General features: G+C 39.8%; 1 protein-coding gene across 2 annotated transcripts in view; it reads left to right on the plus strand.

Annotated features, from left to right (window-relative positions):
- SOBP (sine oculis binding protein homolog) overlaps nucleotides 1–19,566 on the plus strand; it is a 113,185-nt gene that overhangs the window by 16,799 nt on the left and 76,820 nt on the right. For both annotated transcript variants that reach the window (XM_032101395.1, XM_032101396.1), the window contains exon 4: nucleotides 6,886–7,037. In XM_032101395.1, the coding sequence (XP_031957286.1) occupies nucleotides 6,886–7,037 (152 nt within the window). The remainder of the gene's footprint in view (nucleotides 1–6,885; nucleotides 7,038–19,566) is intronic.

Consider the following 19,566-nt stretch of genomic DNA (forward strand, 5'->3'; position numbering starts at 1 on the left):
AGGCCACTAAAAATTAATTCCAAGATCATCTGTCAAAATTCACTGAGGAATTGCATCTATGACTACAGTACCAAGAAGTTTGATTCCAGGCAGAACCCAGTGGCAGTTTTCATTAAGTAAAGACTACACTATCAGATCTAGTTAAGTCTATATGTGGAAGAGACTTTCATTTTACTATTCTCTGCATCCCTCTTCAGTATTTCACAAGTATCTTCTGGTTGCTGAACAGCGTTACAATTTCTCTAACTGTAGGTAGGCTTCACCCTTTGATAGAAACCACTGCAACAAATCCTATAGTCTCTAGTTTTCAGTTTGAAACATCATCAAATTTACACTGATCGTAGAGTTATTACTGCCTAGGTTTTTAAATGCCAGTGGTTGCCAGGATGCCTGCCCCATCTAGCCCACTGTTGATGTCTTTTGCTCTCTGTGGAGGGCCAAGTGTTTCCTTTGTGCTAAAAAGAAAATCATAAAGTCCATGTATGCACCTTAATAACATATATTCAAAGTACACAGGGAGTTCCCCCTCTATTAGCTGAAATAGGTGCTTTTTTTGTTTGCATGTTTAAAGCCTGCCTAACTGCCAGCTTTTGTGTTGTGCATTCAGTCCCCACTGAACTATGCATAAGAATGTGCCTCAGCTCATGCATAGAAAACGTAGGCAGGCTGTGGTTCCCCAAAACGATTTTTTCAAAAGGGACTGGGACATTTTGCTTTATTGGCAGAGTAGTGAACTTGAAGAGACTGGTCCTTAAAAGGAAATGCATGGTAGAGGCTCTGAGGTATTTCCATAGCGATGGCTGCATCGAGCTTTCTGTTGTCAGCCCTATATTTTAATCTTCCTCTGGTAATTACTTTTTTTTAGGCACTTCTTCTACCTTAAGTTTGTCACACGCCCCATCTGTTTAGAGGATCAGTACTTAAGGTGATATCACAAGGGGATCTGTAGCAATGTCTCAGGAGTTTTGTTTCTTCACTTTTTTTAGTTTGAGATTCATTTGCTAAAGAATTTTGGGTGTAAGAAAATTGACTGTAATGGTGCTTCTGCTTTGCTTGGGATCAACAACCTCAGGAACTACTTTGGGATGAAAAATCTGAATACATGCTACTTGGTTTTCTTCAATGGCAATCTGGGATTTCAGGAGCAGCAGGCGGGTAACTCGGAATTATCCAATTCTGAAATCCTGGCAGGTCCCAGTGGAAACAGTGAGCCTTTACTGTTATTGCTGCAGATGCCCAAGTCAAGATCTAAAGTCTTTAAAAAGGAAGTTTTGCAGCTTTTCAATAGAAAGTAATAGTGAAAGCAGCTAAAATATTTAAAGATGTATATACCAGTGGATTGAGCGCAGTTCCCAGCTCAAGGTAAAAGGGCTATTATAGCTCCCTACCCAGAAAACCTGGAATCCAAGCTGCCTCTGTGAGGGGGTGGGATGCAGCAAAGAGAAAAAAAGAGGAAAGTGGGTGAAAGCAGTAGTGGAGAGACATGGCTTCTGATAGTGTGGTGGAATGAAACTCATGCCAGAGATGAGCTGGTTGGTTGGGAGACATGGAGGAGGGATGGGATGCCAGAAAATTTTTTTGTATCAACAACCACAGTCAAGGTACAGGTTTCACAAAGGCTCACTCAGTCCAGGTGCTGTACTTCAGATCTCAATCCCAAACACTGTCCTCCTGGTCTTCCTTCTGCACAACAGTACTGTGGTTGGGCACCTTCAGGAGAGATGTTCTTGCCAGAAGAATTGAGTATCTCCTGCTGAATTTCTTGCAAGGAAATATGGAAAGTAAGGTTTTGAAGTACCTGCCCTTGAATCATCATAACATGCAGGATTAGAGCTGTAGCTGCATTTAGTTTCACCCAACTTTTTGAAGCTGGAGTTAAAATTGAAAATACATCTTAGTTCAAAACAGTAGAGTGTTGCAACCCAAAACTTAGTAAACTGATCAGGATTTAACTCCAGAATTTTAGGGATTTTAGGAACATTGCGCTAAACACTGTAGGTCATGCTGGCTTGCTTAGCTAAAGAGCCAGGGCTGTTCATGCCGGATTTACTCCATTGTACTCATTGCCTTCCTTCACTTCCCCCCACCTCTTTAAATTATGTCTCCATATAAGATCGATTAGTGTAAACTGCTGCTCATTGGGTTTAAGAGGAACAGTTTTCTTCAGCTCCTTCACACTGGTTTGAAAGGAAAAAAATACCAAACATTCTGCTTAATTAAGACTTAAAGAGGCGGTGCAAACTTTTGATGATTAATTGAAGCATGCTTTAGACTGATGCATATTTAGTTATTATAATGTGATAATTTTATCTTGTTATACAAACTACTCCCTTTGGGAACATGATTTAACACTGCAAACACTCTGTGTTTATTGCATTGTTCATTATGAAAAATACACAGGCTAAAAACCACAAGGAGATGTAACTGAACAGTATCTGTGTGGTGGGTGCAGGGAGTACTTCTTCCACCTGTAATGACACAACCCAGAGGCAGAAAAACACAATACTGTTAACTCCCACAATATCTCTTCCTGTGAAGAGTTGAGAACTAGAAAAGTAGAGGCTGGAAATTTAGATCTTGTGCAGTACACAGAAAGAATTTATCTTTCTATTACCTGGTCTAATTACAGAGGACAGCAATATGTATGTTCTGCTGAATGCCCTCCTGTTACTATTCAGTTGTGTCAGTCCCATCTCCTCTTTGTCTCACCTGTAAGAGTGCCCATGCTACCTGTCGTAAGTGTGACAGATCTGAGAACATGCTAAACACTTTGCAAAAGCAGGTCATAAAGTTGCAGGCCCAGATGGAGGGGAAAAAAAAAGCAGTTATTAAAGAGTATTTTCTTTCACTTCAAAATGATCTGTGCCAGGACTTGCAAATGATATTTTTGTACTTTACAAACATGTGTCAGCACGGCTATATGAGTTCTAAAAGTGATGGTGAATGATCTTCATCAGAAGAGCTGCTCCAGTGAGAGCTCACATGATGGATGTAGGCATGGTGTCAGGATGAGCTCATGTTACTTTAAGCAGATATGCTAAGCTAGACTACCAGCAAAAGTCTGACTATGAGCAAAAGAGAACATTGCTGATGTAATAAACTGGTATAATTATTGTGGAGAAGCTTTCTTAGTGCAGTTCTCATCAGGAAAAGATTAGAATAAAGATTGAAGACAGATAACCAGTCTTAAACTACTGGGTTTGAAATTTCCTGCTTCCCTGTGATCTCTTAGCAGCAAGTTGTTCTAGCTGAGCACTCTAGGAACAGGGATTTGATACATTTTCCTGAAAGCAGGGCGGGAATCGGGTAAAATGATTTTCAAAGAATTTGGCCTTGAAAAACAAAAGTCTGTGAAAAAGTGAGAGGAATTTTATCTTGAATGGAATGCAAGATACAAATTTCTGGTTTCAGATTATTCCAATTTGTGTTTAGCAGATGACAGCACTTAAATCCCAAGAGTCTGTCTTTTCTTATTTCACACAGTCTTAGTGTTTTTAGACTACGTTATTGCTTCTCACTGCTCATAGAAATACATGAAGTACTACTTTCTGCTAATGTTGCAGTCCTCTTTTTTAGTTGCTAAGCTTAATACACTGTAACAGACATGCCTAATAGTTCTTTTCACAAGGTCTGCTCAGATCTCTACCACAACTGATATGAAGAAGGAAAGCACACAGTCAGGTTTGGACCTTTATCATTGTCCCCAGCTGTCATCCAGGCCTTAGGGCACAGCTCTGTACTGTCCCAGGTACCAAGCATGGGTTCCTTTCTCTGCTGTTCTTAGCTTCACTTGCAGCTGAAAGAAAGGATTTGATTTTAGACCAAGTTTTTCCTCCTGCTGGGCTGGACACAGTTCCTATTGATGGTCCATAGACGTGTGATACTGGATGTTTTCTATTTCACTTAATGAACTGCATTACAAAGAGTTCATCAAAAATTGACTTGGGCAAATGTGCACCTGAGGGAGCAAAGATGACTTAAAAAGTGATGTATTAGTGTCCTATCCCAGGAAGTGTGTACTCTGAACCCCCTTCTGAAGTATTGCTACTTCCTGGCTGCTTCATGTGGTCATACTCAGTTAATCCTTTTGTAGCAGTGTTCCTGAGTCTATTAAATTGAAGAGGCATCTGGTTCTGTTATTGCTGTTACCATGAAATGAAAAGGTTTACATTGTTTGATGACTAGGGTGAGAAAGGAGTAGAATAGAGAAATAGTTGAAGTTCTTTGTATGTAGCTAGACTATTTCCCTCCCTTTCACCCTTTCTTCTTTCAGAATGATGACCATTTTGACTAAAATTGATGATGCCTCCTGGATATCACATATCACTTCCTGGAAGTGCATACAGTGGCTGGAAGTAGTAGTTTATAGACCATTCTGTGCTATTTTTTTGATCGTCATATCCATGGACCATAAGTGAAGCAATGCTGCTTCACAGGTTTCTCTGTGAGGCGATGGTGAAGCTCTGCTGGACAGGGCATGGCAAGACAGCAACTTGACACAGAAGGTCTCTCTCCTCCCCTTGCCAGGATGTATCTTAGAGGAAGTTTTTGGTAGAAGGAGGTGGACTGAATCTGACTGTCCTGCATAACTACCTGCAGAAAAGTGGAGAAAAGTGAATAACATGGCTTTTCCATGTAAACAGCTGCTGCTGGGAGCCTGTGTAATTAAAAATGAACAATAGTGTGGATCTTTCTCATCATCCATGGGAGACAGTTCTTGTGAATCACTGAACAGGAATTGAATGACAGCTGAGGTGTTCCCCCTATCGAATCACTCATGAAAGCCCCTGAGAATCCCAGTGGTGCATCTCTGTGTTTCCTGTTAAAAACTGTGCCCCAGACAAGCCAACCTGCTTCAAAAAGAGGTACTTCAGTGCCTACTTTGCCAGTGAACTCTCTTTCAGCTCCGTAATATTCTTTTTTCATTTATGAGAGTTCCTCTCACCAGAAATGAAGGCGATTAGAAAGGTATCACTGGTAGATCTCCTCTTTTCCAGAGATAAAATACTTCTTATCAGTAGGGAAATATATGTTACTGTTATCTGAAACAAGAGTCTGCTGTCTGGTTCCTTTGATTCAGAGGATCTTCTGTTGTCCTGGTACATTCAAAGGGGCAGGTTCAGTCTGTAAGGCATTGGTTTATTATGGTGCAAAATTAGCTGAATCAGGGTGCTTTTGTAAAAGGTAAGTACTTCAAATGGCTCAGGATAAGAATGGGGGAAAGAGCTCTAGGTCTGTGCTGGAGTAGTTGGCATCCTGGACAAGACCAGCCTGCAGAGAAAGCTGCGACAATCCCATGCAAAACCAGCATAGCAGAACCCTGTGTGCCTGACTTATGTTACAGCCAGCTCAGGGCAGGCTTTTTGACCCTATAGATGGCTAGTGATAATTTTGGCCAAATTGTTTTGATTTCCCTTCATGTTCAGTATATCAAGGCGCTTATGATACTGGCAAATCCCACTGTAAAGGGTAAGTGGTACAATACATTAAACACAAATCTGTGCCATAACGTGGCCTTAAATATAGGTTTAAAGGTAGGCAGTCTGATTAAAACTAAAAGGTCATTATTTTACGTTGTAGAATTTCATTTGTAGCTGTAAATCATAATACAATTTGTGGAAGGAAAAAAGTTGTTAAACTGGCAATATTTATTCCAATAAGGTGACTAAAATGCAGCACGTAGTTCTGAGTTATGATACTCAGGGAAAGGAGCCAAATCACTCTGCTAAAAATTAGTTTGCCAATAATTTTACAGAATGATGACAGCGTAGCTTCAAAAACAAATCCTTTATAGGGAAATAGGATGGCTGCATGACAGAATCTCTAAGCTATGAATTCTCCACAGCTCATGGACTAGGAACTGCTTTAACAATTAGTCTCCAGGGATATTTTTTCCCAGAAGTTAGACAATGGCTGCTGTCTGTAACTGAAAGGTCATCCAGTATCATAAACTGGACATAAGAACGGAAGAATTCTGAGTTTTAAAAAAGTCAGATTCCTGCTAACTTCTTGACTTGATCTGTTTAGTAGACTAAACTATTCACTGCTGTTGTCTGTGAAGCTAAGGTGGGAATGATGACCACACAAGGATATTGCTGCACATTAGTAAATAAGCTCTGGTGTCTTTTTACATGGCAGAAGGCACACATGCCACATTTGTAACACACATTAGAGAAGAGCTCAAAAAAGGCTTGGGAACTCTGCCTGAATTAAAATTTGACCAATGAGCATAATGACTGAAAAGTAATCTGGCAGATTTTGCCACAGTGCTGCATCTTCTGCCTTGCTCAAGTTTGTGTTTCTGTGACTGCTGAATTCACACAGAAGCTCCCTGTTTTGTATGCTAGTCATTATTTCAAAATAATGCAGAAAAGGGATGTTTTATGTTCCTTCTTATTTAGAAGAGGGTTCGTGTTAGAGACCTGCCTTGGTGCAGCACCTTCTGGCTGTGTTTTATCGCCAGCTTGCTGAGCAGAGCATCTCAGGGACTCACTACAGCAGACTGTAAGTAACAAGCACAAAGCAGCAATACCCACTAAACCTTCAATCTTGGTTACTCATTTAATAAAGATTTGTGCGCTCTTAAGCGTGCTAAAAAAGTTCTCGAGATTTCCAGAGATTTTCAGCAGTGCACCATTTTTGAAGCTAATCATCTTTTCCAGCCATTTTAGAAGCTTTGCCAGTCTGCTGAGTCTGGCTGGCACAGGTCATTGGCTGCCTGAGGATGAAGCTGGTGATCACAGGCAGGCACAGTTCTGCCCTCTGACAGTGAGGGAGTTAGAAATGAGACGAGCTGCTGCTGTTTGTATCTAAGAGTAAGTGTGCAGATGTCTGAGGAAGGTGTTTGCATCTCATGTAAACATTGTTCTTATATTTTTGTTGTAGAAGATGATGTGTCAAATGTACAAATAATGTGTGCCTGGTGCCAGAAAGTTGGAATCAAGCGCTATTCCCTGAGTATGGGAAGTGAAGTGAAATGCTTCTGCAGTGAGAAGTGCTTTGCAGCTTGCCGAAGAGCATATTTCAAGAGAAACAAGGTAAGAGAAATAAGGAAAGATGTAACCTACATAGACATGGCTTTAATCAGGCTCAGCCTGAGTCTCATTTAGCATCTAATAGAAACTCTTTTCTTTTGTTTTCTCTGTTTCACCTAGTCCCTCCACTTTCCATCTGTATTGTCTGTTGGACTGTCAGCCCTTTACTAACCTTCTTTCTTCCAGTTTCTCTCAGCTTGATGCTTGGGTTTTGTGAGAGTCAGGGAATTTAAATACTAATAAGCATTAACGTAAGACTCCAAATTTGGCCTTAGAGTCTCAGGAACTTCCTACATATACACAACTAAGAGGAAGTATCAAAGAAATAGAGAAAGGTTGTGTAGGGCGGTGCCACCAAGTCCCATGGCATTGGGATCATGGCCAGTGGGTAAATGCTTTTAGGGCCTAAGTCTCAGTCCCATCACAATAGTGGATATCTTTTCACTGCTGCTAGTGAGCTCTAGTTTCATTCTTTACAAGTGTATCATTTTTAATAAATTATCATTGCTACAAAATTCAGACACTATGCAGTTTTTGGGTTGGGGCAAGCAATGTTAGAACATCTAGAGTAATGTGAAAACCCCTCCTACTCAATTTAAATTTAAGTCCATCTAAAATTAGAAAGCAATCCTAATATTGAATGTCTACAAAAATTGCTGTAATCACTGAAGCACAGTGCCTGAAAATGCCCTCTAGGTTACTTCAGCAGCTGTTCTCTGCAGCAGAATTTGTAATGTCACTTAAAGAAAAATAGACAAGAAACACTTCAAATTTTTAGTTGTTAAAAAAGTAGCTGTGTCCTTTTGTGCTTAATAGTGTGAGTCTTTGGGTAGATTTATTGTCTTAGAAATGTTTACCGTTCTTGAAACCCTTTTCATTTTGGTTTCCTAAATGATGCCATTTACCCTCATGCTTCAGAACATTCCAAGCCTGTCAAGTTCAAACTGACTTCAGGTCTCTAAATCTGGTCTTTTACATCTGTCGTAATAACAAATAAGTACATATGGATTCTAGACTCAAGATGTAATGTTACAGCAAATTAACCTCCTTTATAAATTTGGGTCACATCATCCTGCCAAAAAGAAAAAAAAAAAAAAAAAAGCCTGAAGAATTAGGTTGCAAAAATCAGTAGAGTGGAATATCAGTGGCAGTCTTGGAGAATCAAGCTCATAGTGTCTACTGGAGCAGATAAGCAAGTAAAAGTCACATGAGTCTTCTGTGAAGAGTGTTGTTTACATTCTTTTTATCTAGAAGAAGTGTAGAGGAGGGAAATACATGCTCCTTAGATGCTCCTCATTTGAAAATAAATTTGCATGGATGTATGTGCATGTGTACATGTGCACATTTATGCACCTGCAGTTCAGTGTGCCTTACAAAGTGGATGGCACAGTCCAGGCACTCTGGGCTGACAGGATACAGATCTCTGTCAGCTGATGCTCCTGTGACTTCCAGTCACAAATTTACATGGATAAGATACTTCATAGTAATGGAGGCATTGTCAGTGATCCTGGTTAGGTGGTCCTGTGTGTCCAGAACTGATGAGTACATGATAATTTGGGAAACCTTGGAGAGGCAGATGAAAGAACTTGCTGTATTCTTTTTCACCTACAGCTTAGATCCTGAAACAGGAGGTTTAGATCCCCAGTATATGAAAATAAATGCATGTTACCATAACGCATAGGCATACTTCAACCTTCTAGTAACCCATTAGTAGCAGGATTCAGTAACAGTTTATGACCATGAATTCAATCAGTGAGGCAGTATAGCAAAAGGTTCCCTTTCACCTGACTTACTATTTATTACCCTTGTGCTTTATTGGAGGCTTTTTTGTCCTTGTATTATGAGAAAGGATGAATTAGAGCTTCACATTTTCCTTGGTTTCCTTTCCTACATCTCTGTTAACTTCTTCTGGAAGATGTTGAATATTTCCATCCAGAAAGATCTCTGTAATCATTAATTTGTATGTGTGTGTGTAAATATATATACATACATACACACACATATACACACTACAATAGATGTTCCTAATATTTTCATATACCAGCATATCCCAGTGAAATGTCCTATTATTCACTAAAGAGGTTTCAAACTAACAAAATGTCATATGGGAGGACTTGGCAAAACATGGTGAGAAAACATTATCGATAACATGTTGATTGGCACTGCTTCAAAGTTAAGCCAGTGAGTTAAATTTTCTTTCTCTTTGGACCTGTGGAGCCTGGAATTTCACAGGATCTGACAGAGCAGGGGAAATCAGTAGCTGCCTTTGTGTTTATGGCATTAGATGATCAGAGGATAGAATATTTAGGAAGTGCTGCTGTTAAATTAAGACAGGCACAGTAGAACTCAGCAGACCCTCATGCTTCTTGTTTTGCACTTCACCTGTTAGTAACGGAGTGGGATCTTGAGGAATAAGATCAAAAGAACCAGGCTGCAATAGTTTCAGATTTAACTGCTGACCTTTGCTCTGTTACGGCTATTCCAGCAGCGTACCTGTCTTTTCCATGAGTCTAATGCTTATTTATGTGTTTTAAGGAGTTATGCCACTCTACTTTCTCATTTTTCAAACAGAAGAGCAAAACAGTCACGTTTCACCTGCCTTATGCATGTTTTAAACAGTGGATCTCTGCCACAATATAGTGTTGTATTACATTAAATATGTACAGCTGCTGTGTTTCTGGGAGTTGATAGGACTTTGTGGTCACTTTATTTAAAGCTTGAATGTCCTAATGGATCACGTTAAGCAGTCTTCCCTCCCTCCCCTAGATAAGAAATGCTGTAATAAGTGCTTGCCTCAAATGATAGGACTGTTCAAGTAGCAAAGAATTAGTCATCACTAATGCCTCAAAACAGCACTAAGTAGTGCTGTGAATTACCCATCCCTGAATGACAGTTGCTGAGTTCAGAATGAGAACTTTTGTAATCATCCTAATAAAAAAATCTTTTCCCATGCACAGGGCAAATGCACACTGCAGTGCTGCATGCCACAGATTCTCAGCTGGGAGAAGGCTTGACATGAGCCTACAATGAAGTGCCCTGAAAGTGCTCCAGAAAGCCCCAGGTCAGCTGGGCACTGGCTGCTCCTGACTTCTAACTCCTTCCCAGCCCTCTCCTGCGCTAGGTTTGGCAAGAGTAGCAACACATTGGAATAAGCTAGTACCTTCCTGGCCTTGGGAGCTTTTGAACCCAAGCAGTGAAGTCAGAGGTGCCCGTCAGGCTTTCCTGCCTTTTGTCCTGCTGGAGTCATGTCTGTTTGTGTTCCAGAAGCTGTGCTCCTGTATCCTCTGCATCCATACATAGCCAGGGTTGTCAGGGAGCTTCGTGCCTGGAACGGGAAGTTTGTAAGGAAAAAAGACTGGTGCAACCTTAAGTTGCTTTTCTCATAAGAAATGCAAATTTTGCTCCAGGTATTTTGAAGTCATGACCATATAAAATTATATCAGCCAGCAGCCATGCCTTGCAACAATAGAAATATATATGTTTTGAAATTATGTATGTTTTGAAATTATAAAGGCTCTCCCAAAAGAGTAAGTTTATCTAAACTATCAGAGATAAATGAACAAAAAGTTGAGGCTTTTGTCCCATTAAGCAAAACCCAAAGTATTTAGACAAGATCCAATTTAGAAAGAAACCTAAAAATACCAGCACTGCCACCCCCAAACAAAAATAATCCGAATCTGCATTCCTGTTCCTGTTTTGTCAGTTTGCTGAGTCAAATACACATAACAAATCCTGTATAACAACAACATGTTGTGTATAATAATATTGATTAAAAGGAACCATTGCAGGAAAAGTGAGCATTTGGTACTAACGTTTGTAACTGAAGAGATAAGATTTGGATGCTGCCTTCTTAGATTTAATTTCATAGGCCAACTAATACAAAGTTAAGTACCAAAGAGTCATGTAAGGGCAAAAAGCACTAGACCACCAAGTTTCAGGATATGAAATTTAAAGGGAATGGCTGGACTCACACTTGGATCCAGTGAGTCTGAAGCCTGAAATGATTAATTTTGAAATTAAGTTGTTTGACTCAATGGGTCAGAAAACAAATTTATTATGACCAAATAGCCAAACGCATAGTTAGGACTGACTTCACAGAGGTTATAAACTCTGTTCACAGATATATTAAAGAATAATTTACTTGATTTGACTAAGGTTTTGGAGACATAGTGACTGCAAGGTTCTCAGGCAGTATTTTATACTTGACCTTGTCCCTGTTTTGCACTGCCTCCCAATTAGGAAGAAAGATAGATGTTTTTGTTTACTGTGCAGTCCAATTTCATTCATACTAATAAACAAAAAGGCATAAATCAAAAAGTAAAAGTCAACCACTCTTTAGCACCATGAAGATGTAAACAAGGATGACTCTTTTCTCCCTGTATAGTGATGGGCAACACTGTGTGTTGGTAGTGCAGACAGGGAGTGTGGTTTAGGGTGCTTTATCTCATCTGTGTGGCAAAAATGAATGTGAACTATCAAATGGAGCTGTAAGAAGTCATACACATTTATTTAGTCCTGAGCTCTATTGCATTAGATGACTCCTCACATTTTTAAGCTATATTTAAAGATGATAAAGAGCATGCAACATCCTAAAGCTTTAGCGCTCCTGCCTGCATAATTTTTTTGGTTAATTAATATCGATCACTAAGTGATAATATTAACATTTATATACAAACACGTACTATAAACTAGTAGTAAACAGCAGCTATCATTCCCCAGAATTATTACTGAGGATTGTCAGAGAAAGTTTTCTTGATTTCAAGCCTAATTGTGCAGCCTAACAGCACATGAGAGATATTTAACAATCTCACTGTTAAGTCAATGAGTAATGGCAAAAAAAGCACTACTTTCATCTCTTTCTTATGCATCTACAAAATTTAATTAGTAAAATGATCATTACTCATTGAAATTCGGAAAATTGCTTAAAGCAACTTGATGCAAATAATGCTCTGACCCAAAAAAAAAAAAAAAAAGCTTAGCTATTCCTTTAGATTCCCTTTCCATAGTACATTCTGAAACACATGGGGCTCTGAATAGAAAATCTATTTCTCCTAGATTTAACTTGCATTAATCAGGTGTTCAGAAAGGTCAGTGCAGAGCAGGTGTCCCACCTTTTTTGCACGCAGTTGCATCCATATTTGGTTCTGTGGAGCTGTAGTTAAAAGCAGGATTTATTAAATGGTTCACGAAGTTGCTTCTGCTGCTGTGGGTTTGCGTAGAACGTGCGTGCGTGTATTTGTGTGTGCACATCTGCCTGTGTGTGTGCATGTATTTGCCACAGCAGCCAATTAAAAAGGTTTCTTGCAAATGCTTGAAGGTAGAGGGGGAAAAGACAACGTATCTCCATAGCTGTGATCGCTTTGTTGAGATATAAATGAGCGCTGATGAGTGAATGCAAATGAGACGCTGAGTCTGCAGAGGAAACAGCTCAAGCTTGGGGCACAATTGCAAACTTCTTTGAGGAACTGGCTGGAGAAGGAGGGATAAGGAAAATAACCTCATTCAGGAGATGCTTTTAAAGTTTGTGGAGGGTTGAAGGCCACAGATAGTGACCAAGAATCTGGAACAGAGACTGAAATATTAAGAAAGTCCTGAGCTGTGAAGGAAATGTGTGGCATTGGTTAGAAAGAAGATTGGCATCATTGTCTTGCTGTCATTAGCTGGCCTTGTTACTTACAGGATGCTAAACCCAGAGATCTCATCGAACTGCTTCCCCAAACCAGAGCTAGGATCTTTCATGATTAGAAGAGGCAAATGAAATTCCAAATTAACCTACTGAGGCCATCAGTCAGAATATCTTGCTGCTCACCCACGGCAAAGCAAAATGTATTGCCATTGCTAACAATGAAATGGACAACAGCACCTGACTGATGCCACCAGTGACTTAATGAAGGGATCTGGCAAGCCCAGTGTGCTTGTCAGTTTGCAAACTCAATGGACATTTTAATGTCCATCTGCTGCCATTTAATACCATAAATTTGAATCAAATTCCCATTGTCTGAATTACTAGCAGGTATCCAATCCAATTAAAAGGCGTGTTCACTTTTAATTTTAACCACCGTGTCACATTACATCAGTCGTGTTGCATTCTGGCTGCTTGGGTTGTATCAAGATGAATATGCTAATTACAGCTGCCTCTTGAGGGGCAGGCATTTGATTCAAACAAAGCGACCGGTTTATGCGAGGTGTCCTCACATCAGTTCTGGACAGCTTCAACGGTTGCGCTTTTCCTTTTTCCCAGAAGCAGGTTTTGTTTGCATACAGATGGTACAACAAAAAACCACTAATGGTGTTAGGACTTGACTGGAAATGCTTTTAAGTCTTTTGCACACTGGGTGAATGCAGTTTAGAGCAATGATTTGGATTTAAATAGATGTTCTGACACCTTGGTATTGGAGAATTGAAAAAAGTTGCTACCTGCAGAGTGACTGAGGGAGAAACATGGCCAGTGGCCATTTTTCTGGAGGTTACTAAGAAGCTTTACTGAGATCTTAAATCACTTAGGATGAATTTTTGAAGGGGAGAGGACACTAGAGGATAAACAGACATTTTGCCCCTTTAAAAAGTTTGGCAAGATAGACTTCATGGTCTGCATCCAGGACATTTTTACATCACCAAGGGGTTTTTGATTAAAGAATTTAAATGAATAACAATGATGCATTCAGAAAATGAGCAGATATAATACACACTGGTGCTTATTTTACCTCTGAACCCCTTTGGCTCCAACCTATGTGAGCTAGCCAATTGCTCAAAAAAATATTGCTTTCCTCTGTTTCATGTCTCAGCTCAGGTTGCCTTAGATTAACCTTGGCTTTGTATGAAATTAGGCACCTTCCAGCTTTGTTTTCACATGCTCAACAGAGAATGAGCATCAAGAACAATCTTTATTCTGACAAAAGCTTAGGGTAGATCTTTCAAAGTGAATCTAATTTGCACAGACTGTATTTGGTGCCACTCTTCCCTTTCCTAATGAACACATCAATCATTAATACTAATATGAGCTGGGCAAATAAAGAAATGCATATTAAATGTTTGTTCAAAAATATCATGACATTTGAATAAATTATTGCCTTAATGCATCTGTTCATTTATCAGTCAGCTCATTAACTTAGGGAAATATTGAAAAGGAGGTTGAATATTTTTTTCACTCTATATATTTTTATTTGAAAACCAAAATTAAGCAAATATGGTTTTCAAAAATGTGTTTGGATTAGGAACAATGTTGTGAGCAATACAATTTGTACACACTTCTAAAAGCGTGTGTGGAATACAGAAATTGGAATTAACAGTGTAGGTTAATGGGGCAAAATTCTGCCCAGGCAGGATAACAGAGTGGGCAGCAGTAGAAAACCTGAGGGGCCTAGCTGAAGGTGGAAGGTAATTTCTAGTCCTGAGGTGTCTCAGGAGCTGACATTGCTGTCACATTTTGCAAGTGGTGAAGTAATTTGTGCCGGTGAGGCAGCAGTTCAGTGGTGTTGCGACATTTCTTGTCAGCTGACAGTCTGTGTTTAATCACTCTATTACTCTCCCAACGTGGCGACTTTCCTCTCCAGCAGCCATAGAAATCTTACAATAAATTCAAGGATGAAACTGAGTCAGACCAAGGGAGTAAATCACATTGTCTATCTTTTTGGCCCCTTCTAGCCAGGAAAGTTTCGTCCCTTTTAGGTTTGTTTGGAAACGTCTGCTGGTTTATGGGAAGACTGAAGAAACCCTTACACCCATTAACCTTGAGTCTGGCCTTGTGAGTTTAAATGAGGCTAGGAGAGGCCAAATGGATATAACTCATAATCTGCCGGATGAACAGGAAAATGTACTACTGGGGATTGTTAGTTGAAGTCAGTTTCTTGCCATAAATCAAGCTGTGCTCACTGTGCAAGTGTTAAACTTGATGGAAGAATGAGGTGGGTTTTATAGAGCAAAAGTCTGAAAATGTAAAATGTCTTTCCTGTAGAAAATCGTTTCTCCAATAATATTTGATCACTTGGCGACCAGATAAATTCAGTGACCAGCTGTGTTCTGTCAAAAACCCAAGCATTTACAACTCACCCATTTGAATTTAAATTGAAAGTAAGCATGTATTGTGAGTTGTCAGACTTGATGCAATTTTGTATCTAAAATAAATGTACTCATCTGTTTCATAATATTTAGAAACAGTCATAAAGTATTTGATGGGTTTGGGGGTGGGGAGCGTGTGTGTGCATATGTGCATCTTCAGTTGTGTTTGGTCTATTTACTCTCCAGCCTAAGAAGCAGGAGGCCAGAGCCTGCCTCTGTCACACAGAGGGGCTGGTGCAGATGCTCAGGCGGGAACCAGTCCTTTGTCTGGCACACGTGGGACGAGGGGGAGATGTGGCTGTGTTGCTGTCCATTTACTTCAGAAGCAGAGCATCTCTCTGGCCCTTCTCTGGGCCTTGTGAGGGAAAGGGTCTTTAGTGGGGCATGGTAGCATGGTGCAACCTTCCAACCGTAGAGGACTCGGCAACTCCATTAGACTGTCCGAATCCAGAAATTTTCCTCTTACCACATAGATGGATATAGCACTGCAGTGTCCTGTGTATGCCTGTGGCCCTTCTTTCCCTTGAAATTCGGAGTCTCAAATTAAAAGGGAAACCTGTTGAGTTAGAAATCAAACAGCAACTTGGTCTCAATAGCTCTTATTTTTAATTTAGCCCCCAGGCTTTCACTGTTGTGGTGCACGGTGCTACTAAAAAGTAGGTGGAAGAGAGCTCCTAGAACTAAATTACAAGTCTTAGAAGATTAATCTAGAGAATAAAACAGTGCACCAACATTTAAATATTTATGGGGAGAGAGGTTGGAATCATTTCATTGTGTAGTATTAATAATCGACTTTGGCTATTGTTGAATGGTTCAGTCTCATGCCTCTGTTTGCAGAAGCAATTTATTGATATCAATGCCTTGATAAGGCAACTTCCCATGAGTTTTGACTAATACACAAGCATTAAAGAACAAGTAGCTGTACTCCTGACTTCAGTGTGCGAAGATGGTAACTTCATCCTAAAGAAGGACCAGGAGCTCTGAAAGAGGATGTTCTAAAATACCGAGGAAAAGGGTTAAGCAAGAGAAAGTTTAAAAAGGGGGAAAAAAAGAAGCATTGAATCACTCTGGAGGCTATTTAAGAACACCATATTAGATGCACAGATGGTATGTATACCTCTGAGCAAGGAAAAAGTAGAAAGGGGAGAGTAAATCTGGCATAGTTAAGTGAAGAAGTGCATAAGCTTAAAGGGACACTGTCAACTTAAAAATCACACTTTTACTGGAAAATTTGTTACCTACTACTGTTACAAACAACACCTATGATTACTGTAACTGAAAGATGAGACAAAAAACTCCCTCTGCTTTTTGGTGTACTTCCTTTGGGCCTGATCCAGATTCCATTTGCATCAGTGGGTGACATCCCACTGCTTGTAATTAGCTTTAGATCAGGCCCTGTGCATATTTGCCCTGTACATTGTGTACATGCAATTCAATTATTTTGCATCTGCTCTGTTTTCCTATTGTTTCTGTGGTTTTTCACACAGCAAGAGAGGAAAAAACAACTTTTTTCCAAATTTTAAGTGTGGTTGTTAAATGATGGAAATGCCAACAGGGTCCTAGGCATACATGGATCTAGGCAGAAATACCAAATGTTTTGCCTTTTTAAGACAGAACATTTCCTTCAAAAAATTTGAAGACACAATCAATCAGTTATAACTAAAGGTTCCTGAGATGAAGTGCAGAAATTGTCTGAAAGATGCAGGTACCAGGCACTGTAGGAAGTATAGAAAAAGTGGCTCTGTAGAAAACAAGAAGCCACCTGTAAGTCCCCTGTGCCTGTAGGCCATCCAGCCATGGCTCTGACCTCTTCTGAAAAAGTGGAACAGCAGAGAAACTAAATTAAATTTCCCGTGTCCGTCTTCACCGCAGAAGATGGTGAGGAAATTCCTGTCCCAAGGACACTATCTGCAGGAAATCAGAGTGTGGCCTTATAACAGAAATTGAAGTCTCTTAGGATGAAGTTATGGAGCAACTTCAGCTACTCCAGAGCAGTAAATCACCAGGAGCAGATGGTACTCAGCTGAGTGTTCCTAAGGAAATAAAAGTGTGAAGCAGCAGAGACATTGACAAGGATCTGCAATATATCATTAAAACCAGCAACTGTTCCTGAGAATTTGGAAGTCTTTTGTATGGTGCTTAAAAAAAAAAAAAAAAGAAAAGAAAAAGAAAGAAAAGGCAACATAAGAAGGTTGCTTTCTTCTTCAGCATAGGAAGTGAGAGTTCCTAAATAATTTTTATTTAACTTGCTTAACAGCAGAGTAAGGTAACTTCAGTTAGGCATGACCTGGCAGGTAGTAACACTGTAAAGAACAGCTGGGATATAATTTTTATACATAACAGCTTTTAGACAGAGATATTTAGGTAGTTACTTGGACTCAAGATCATGTTTGCTGGATAAGATTAGTTGGTTTTGATGTGTTGTTTGATATCTATGGATAGTTTGATGCCCTCCACAGAAGCAGTGAATGCATTTTGGCATGGCAGCATTCCTCAGTCCACGTTTTCATAGGAAGCTGGACATTTAAATAAGAAACTGATTGCATTGCAAAGGACCCAAGTTTACTGCCCACGGAAAAATTACTTTATAATGTTGAGGAATGTTTTTATATGTTCTATACAAATTTTTAATTCAATTTGCTTGAGAAAAACTAATTGTTTTTTAGAAAAAAGTTGAGTTTTCCAACAAAAAGCAGATATTCGATGCACAAACTCACTCAACCACATCCCCATTTTCTGCAGTTATACCAAATGGGCAAGGAATAACAGAGGAGTACAGAGGTTTTGCCAAGCAAACACGGCTAGTATGTACACACGCACAGAAATCAGCTGAGGAAGGCAAATTAGAAGTTCTAATGGATTTGAAATTTAGTAAAGCACTTGAAATGGCATCTCATGAAATCTTACCCTCAGATTAATTCAAATTACTTTGGATATGAACACTGTCAAGTGGCCTGAAAACAGGCTCAAGGAATAAAGTAAAGGGTGGTGATAAAGAGCAGCATATCAGGTTGTGGATAGAGATGTGCCAGAGGGACTTTAGTGAGGTTGGTCTTGTTTCATGTTTTATTAATGATCTCCAGGAGAGAACAGAGAACAAGTTCACAAACTCTGCAGCTGATACTGAGCTAGGAGGAGTTGCAGATACCAGACAGGACACAAAATAATTCTCTGGAGGAATTAGAAATAATGAAAAAACCCAACTTCTACTTTTACAAAAGTGAGTTAGTATGTCTAAGGGGGACAAAAAAACAGCCAAAAGAAAATATCTTAGGGGAATGAGTGAAGGCAGGCAACAGCCTAAAGCTGAGGATAGGAGAGGGGCAATAAGTTGGATGATGCAGATGTAAGGGTAGTTAAATGGACAAGGGTCTGGGGTGGTGGAGTGTTGAGGAGTATAGTTGGGGGGTTGCTGTGATATGGATAGAGCAAGGAGTGGCAAGATTTGGAGAGAGTTTGGATATGCAGAGGTCAGTGATCAGAAGAATCAAAGATGATTTAGGGAATACGAAAATGTTAAGCCTGTGGAGAAGGAGGAGAGGGCTGAACCAGAGGTTCATCTTTTGCAATTTTGATGTATAATACTTTGAGGTGTTAACACTTGTAACTGGGGCCTGAAATGAGCTGCTTTGCTTGGGACTGACTAAGCTGGGACAAGCAAACACGTGTAAACACTGAAGCTGGCACTGGCAGAGGGAATGCTTACACCCTCCTCTGTGTACTTTCTGTCTCCTGCAGAAATGAAAGGATAGAATATTCAGATTCAGCAGGAGTTATTACTTCCCAAAATTACACTGTTCGTTTTCAGACTGAACTGTTACAAACAGTTAAAGACCTGAGCCACAAGCCGCTGAAATAAACAAGAGTGCTCTGTTTGGAGTAGCAGTTGAACTGGTGCTGGAATTGAATGGTGTAGTTGCAGAGGTTTGATAAAACTGATTATTATTAGCAAAATATATAGCTAAACCAAGTGAAAGAGCAATAAAAGCCAAATCTCATTCATGAGAGATGTTGCCCACTGTGACAGCCCCAGATGCATCCTATAACTCTGCAGATTATGGGAAATTTCCATTCCTTCCTTCAGGTATTGGCTATTGTCAGCTGCAATTTGCCAGATGAGATGAACAAATGGGCCAATCACTATGGCGAGACCCATCTTCCTAATCAGTGGTTGCACTGCTGGCATAGCAAGCATGAAGGGCTCTGTGACACAGTCCCAATCCAAACTGACATGTCCCATTTGGTTGGGCAAATACATAGCTGGTGTAAGCAGGTGTAGCTTTATTAAAATAAATGGGGCTACTTGAATCAGCAGGGATTTTGGCCCAATGTAGGAGTATACCTCCATTTAGTTCTTACTGGGTCTGGAGGAGCAATAGGTTTGGTATAGCTTTACTGGGGAGTTTTTTGTTAATGTCACTCAAATGAAAATGTTTTGTCTCACTTTCAGTTATTCTCAAGTCTCTCTTAAAAA

The sequence above is a fragment of the Corvus moneduloides genome, chromosome 3, assembly GCF_009650955.1.
Source record: "Corvus moneduloides isolate bCorMon1 chromosome 3, bCorMon1.pri, whole genome shotgun sequence".
NCBI classification, from domain to species: Eukaryota; Metazoa; Chordata; class Aves; order Passeriformes; family Corvidae; genus Corvus; species Corvus moneduloides.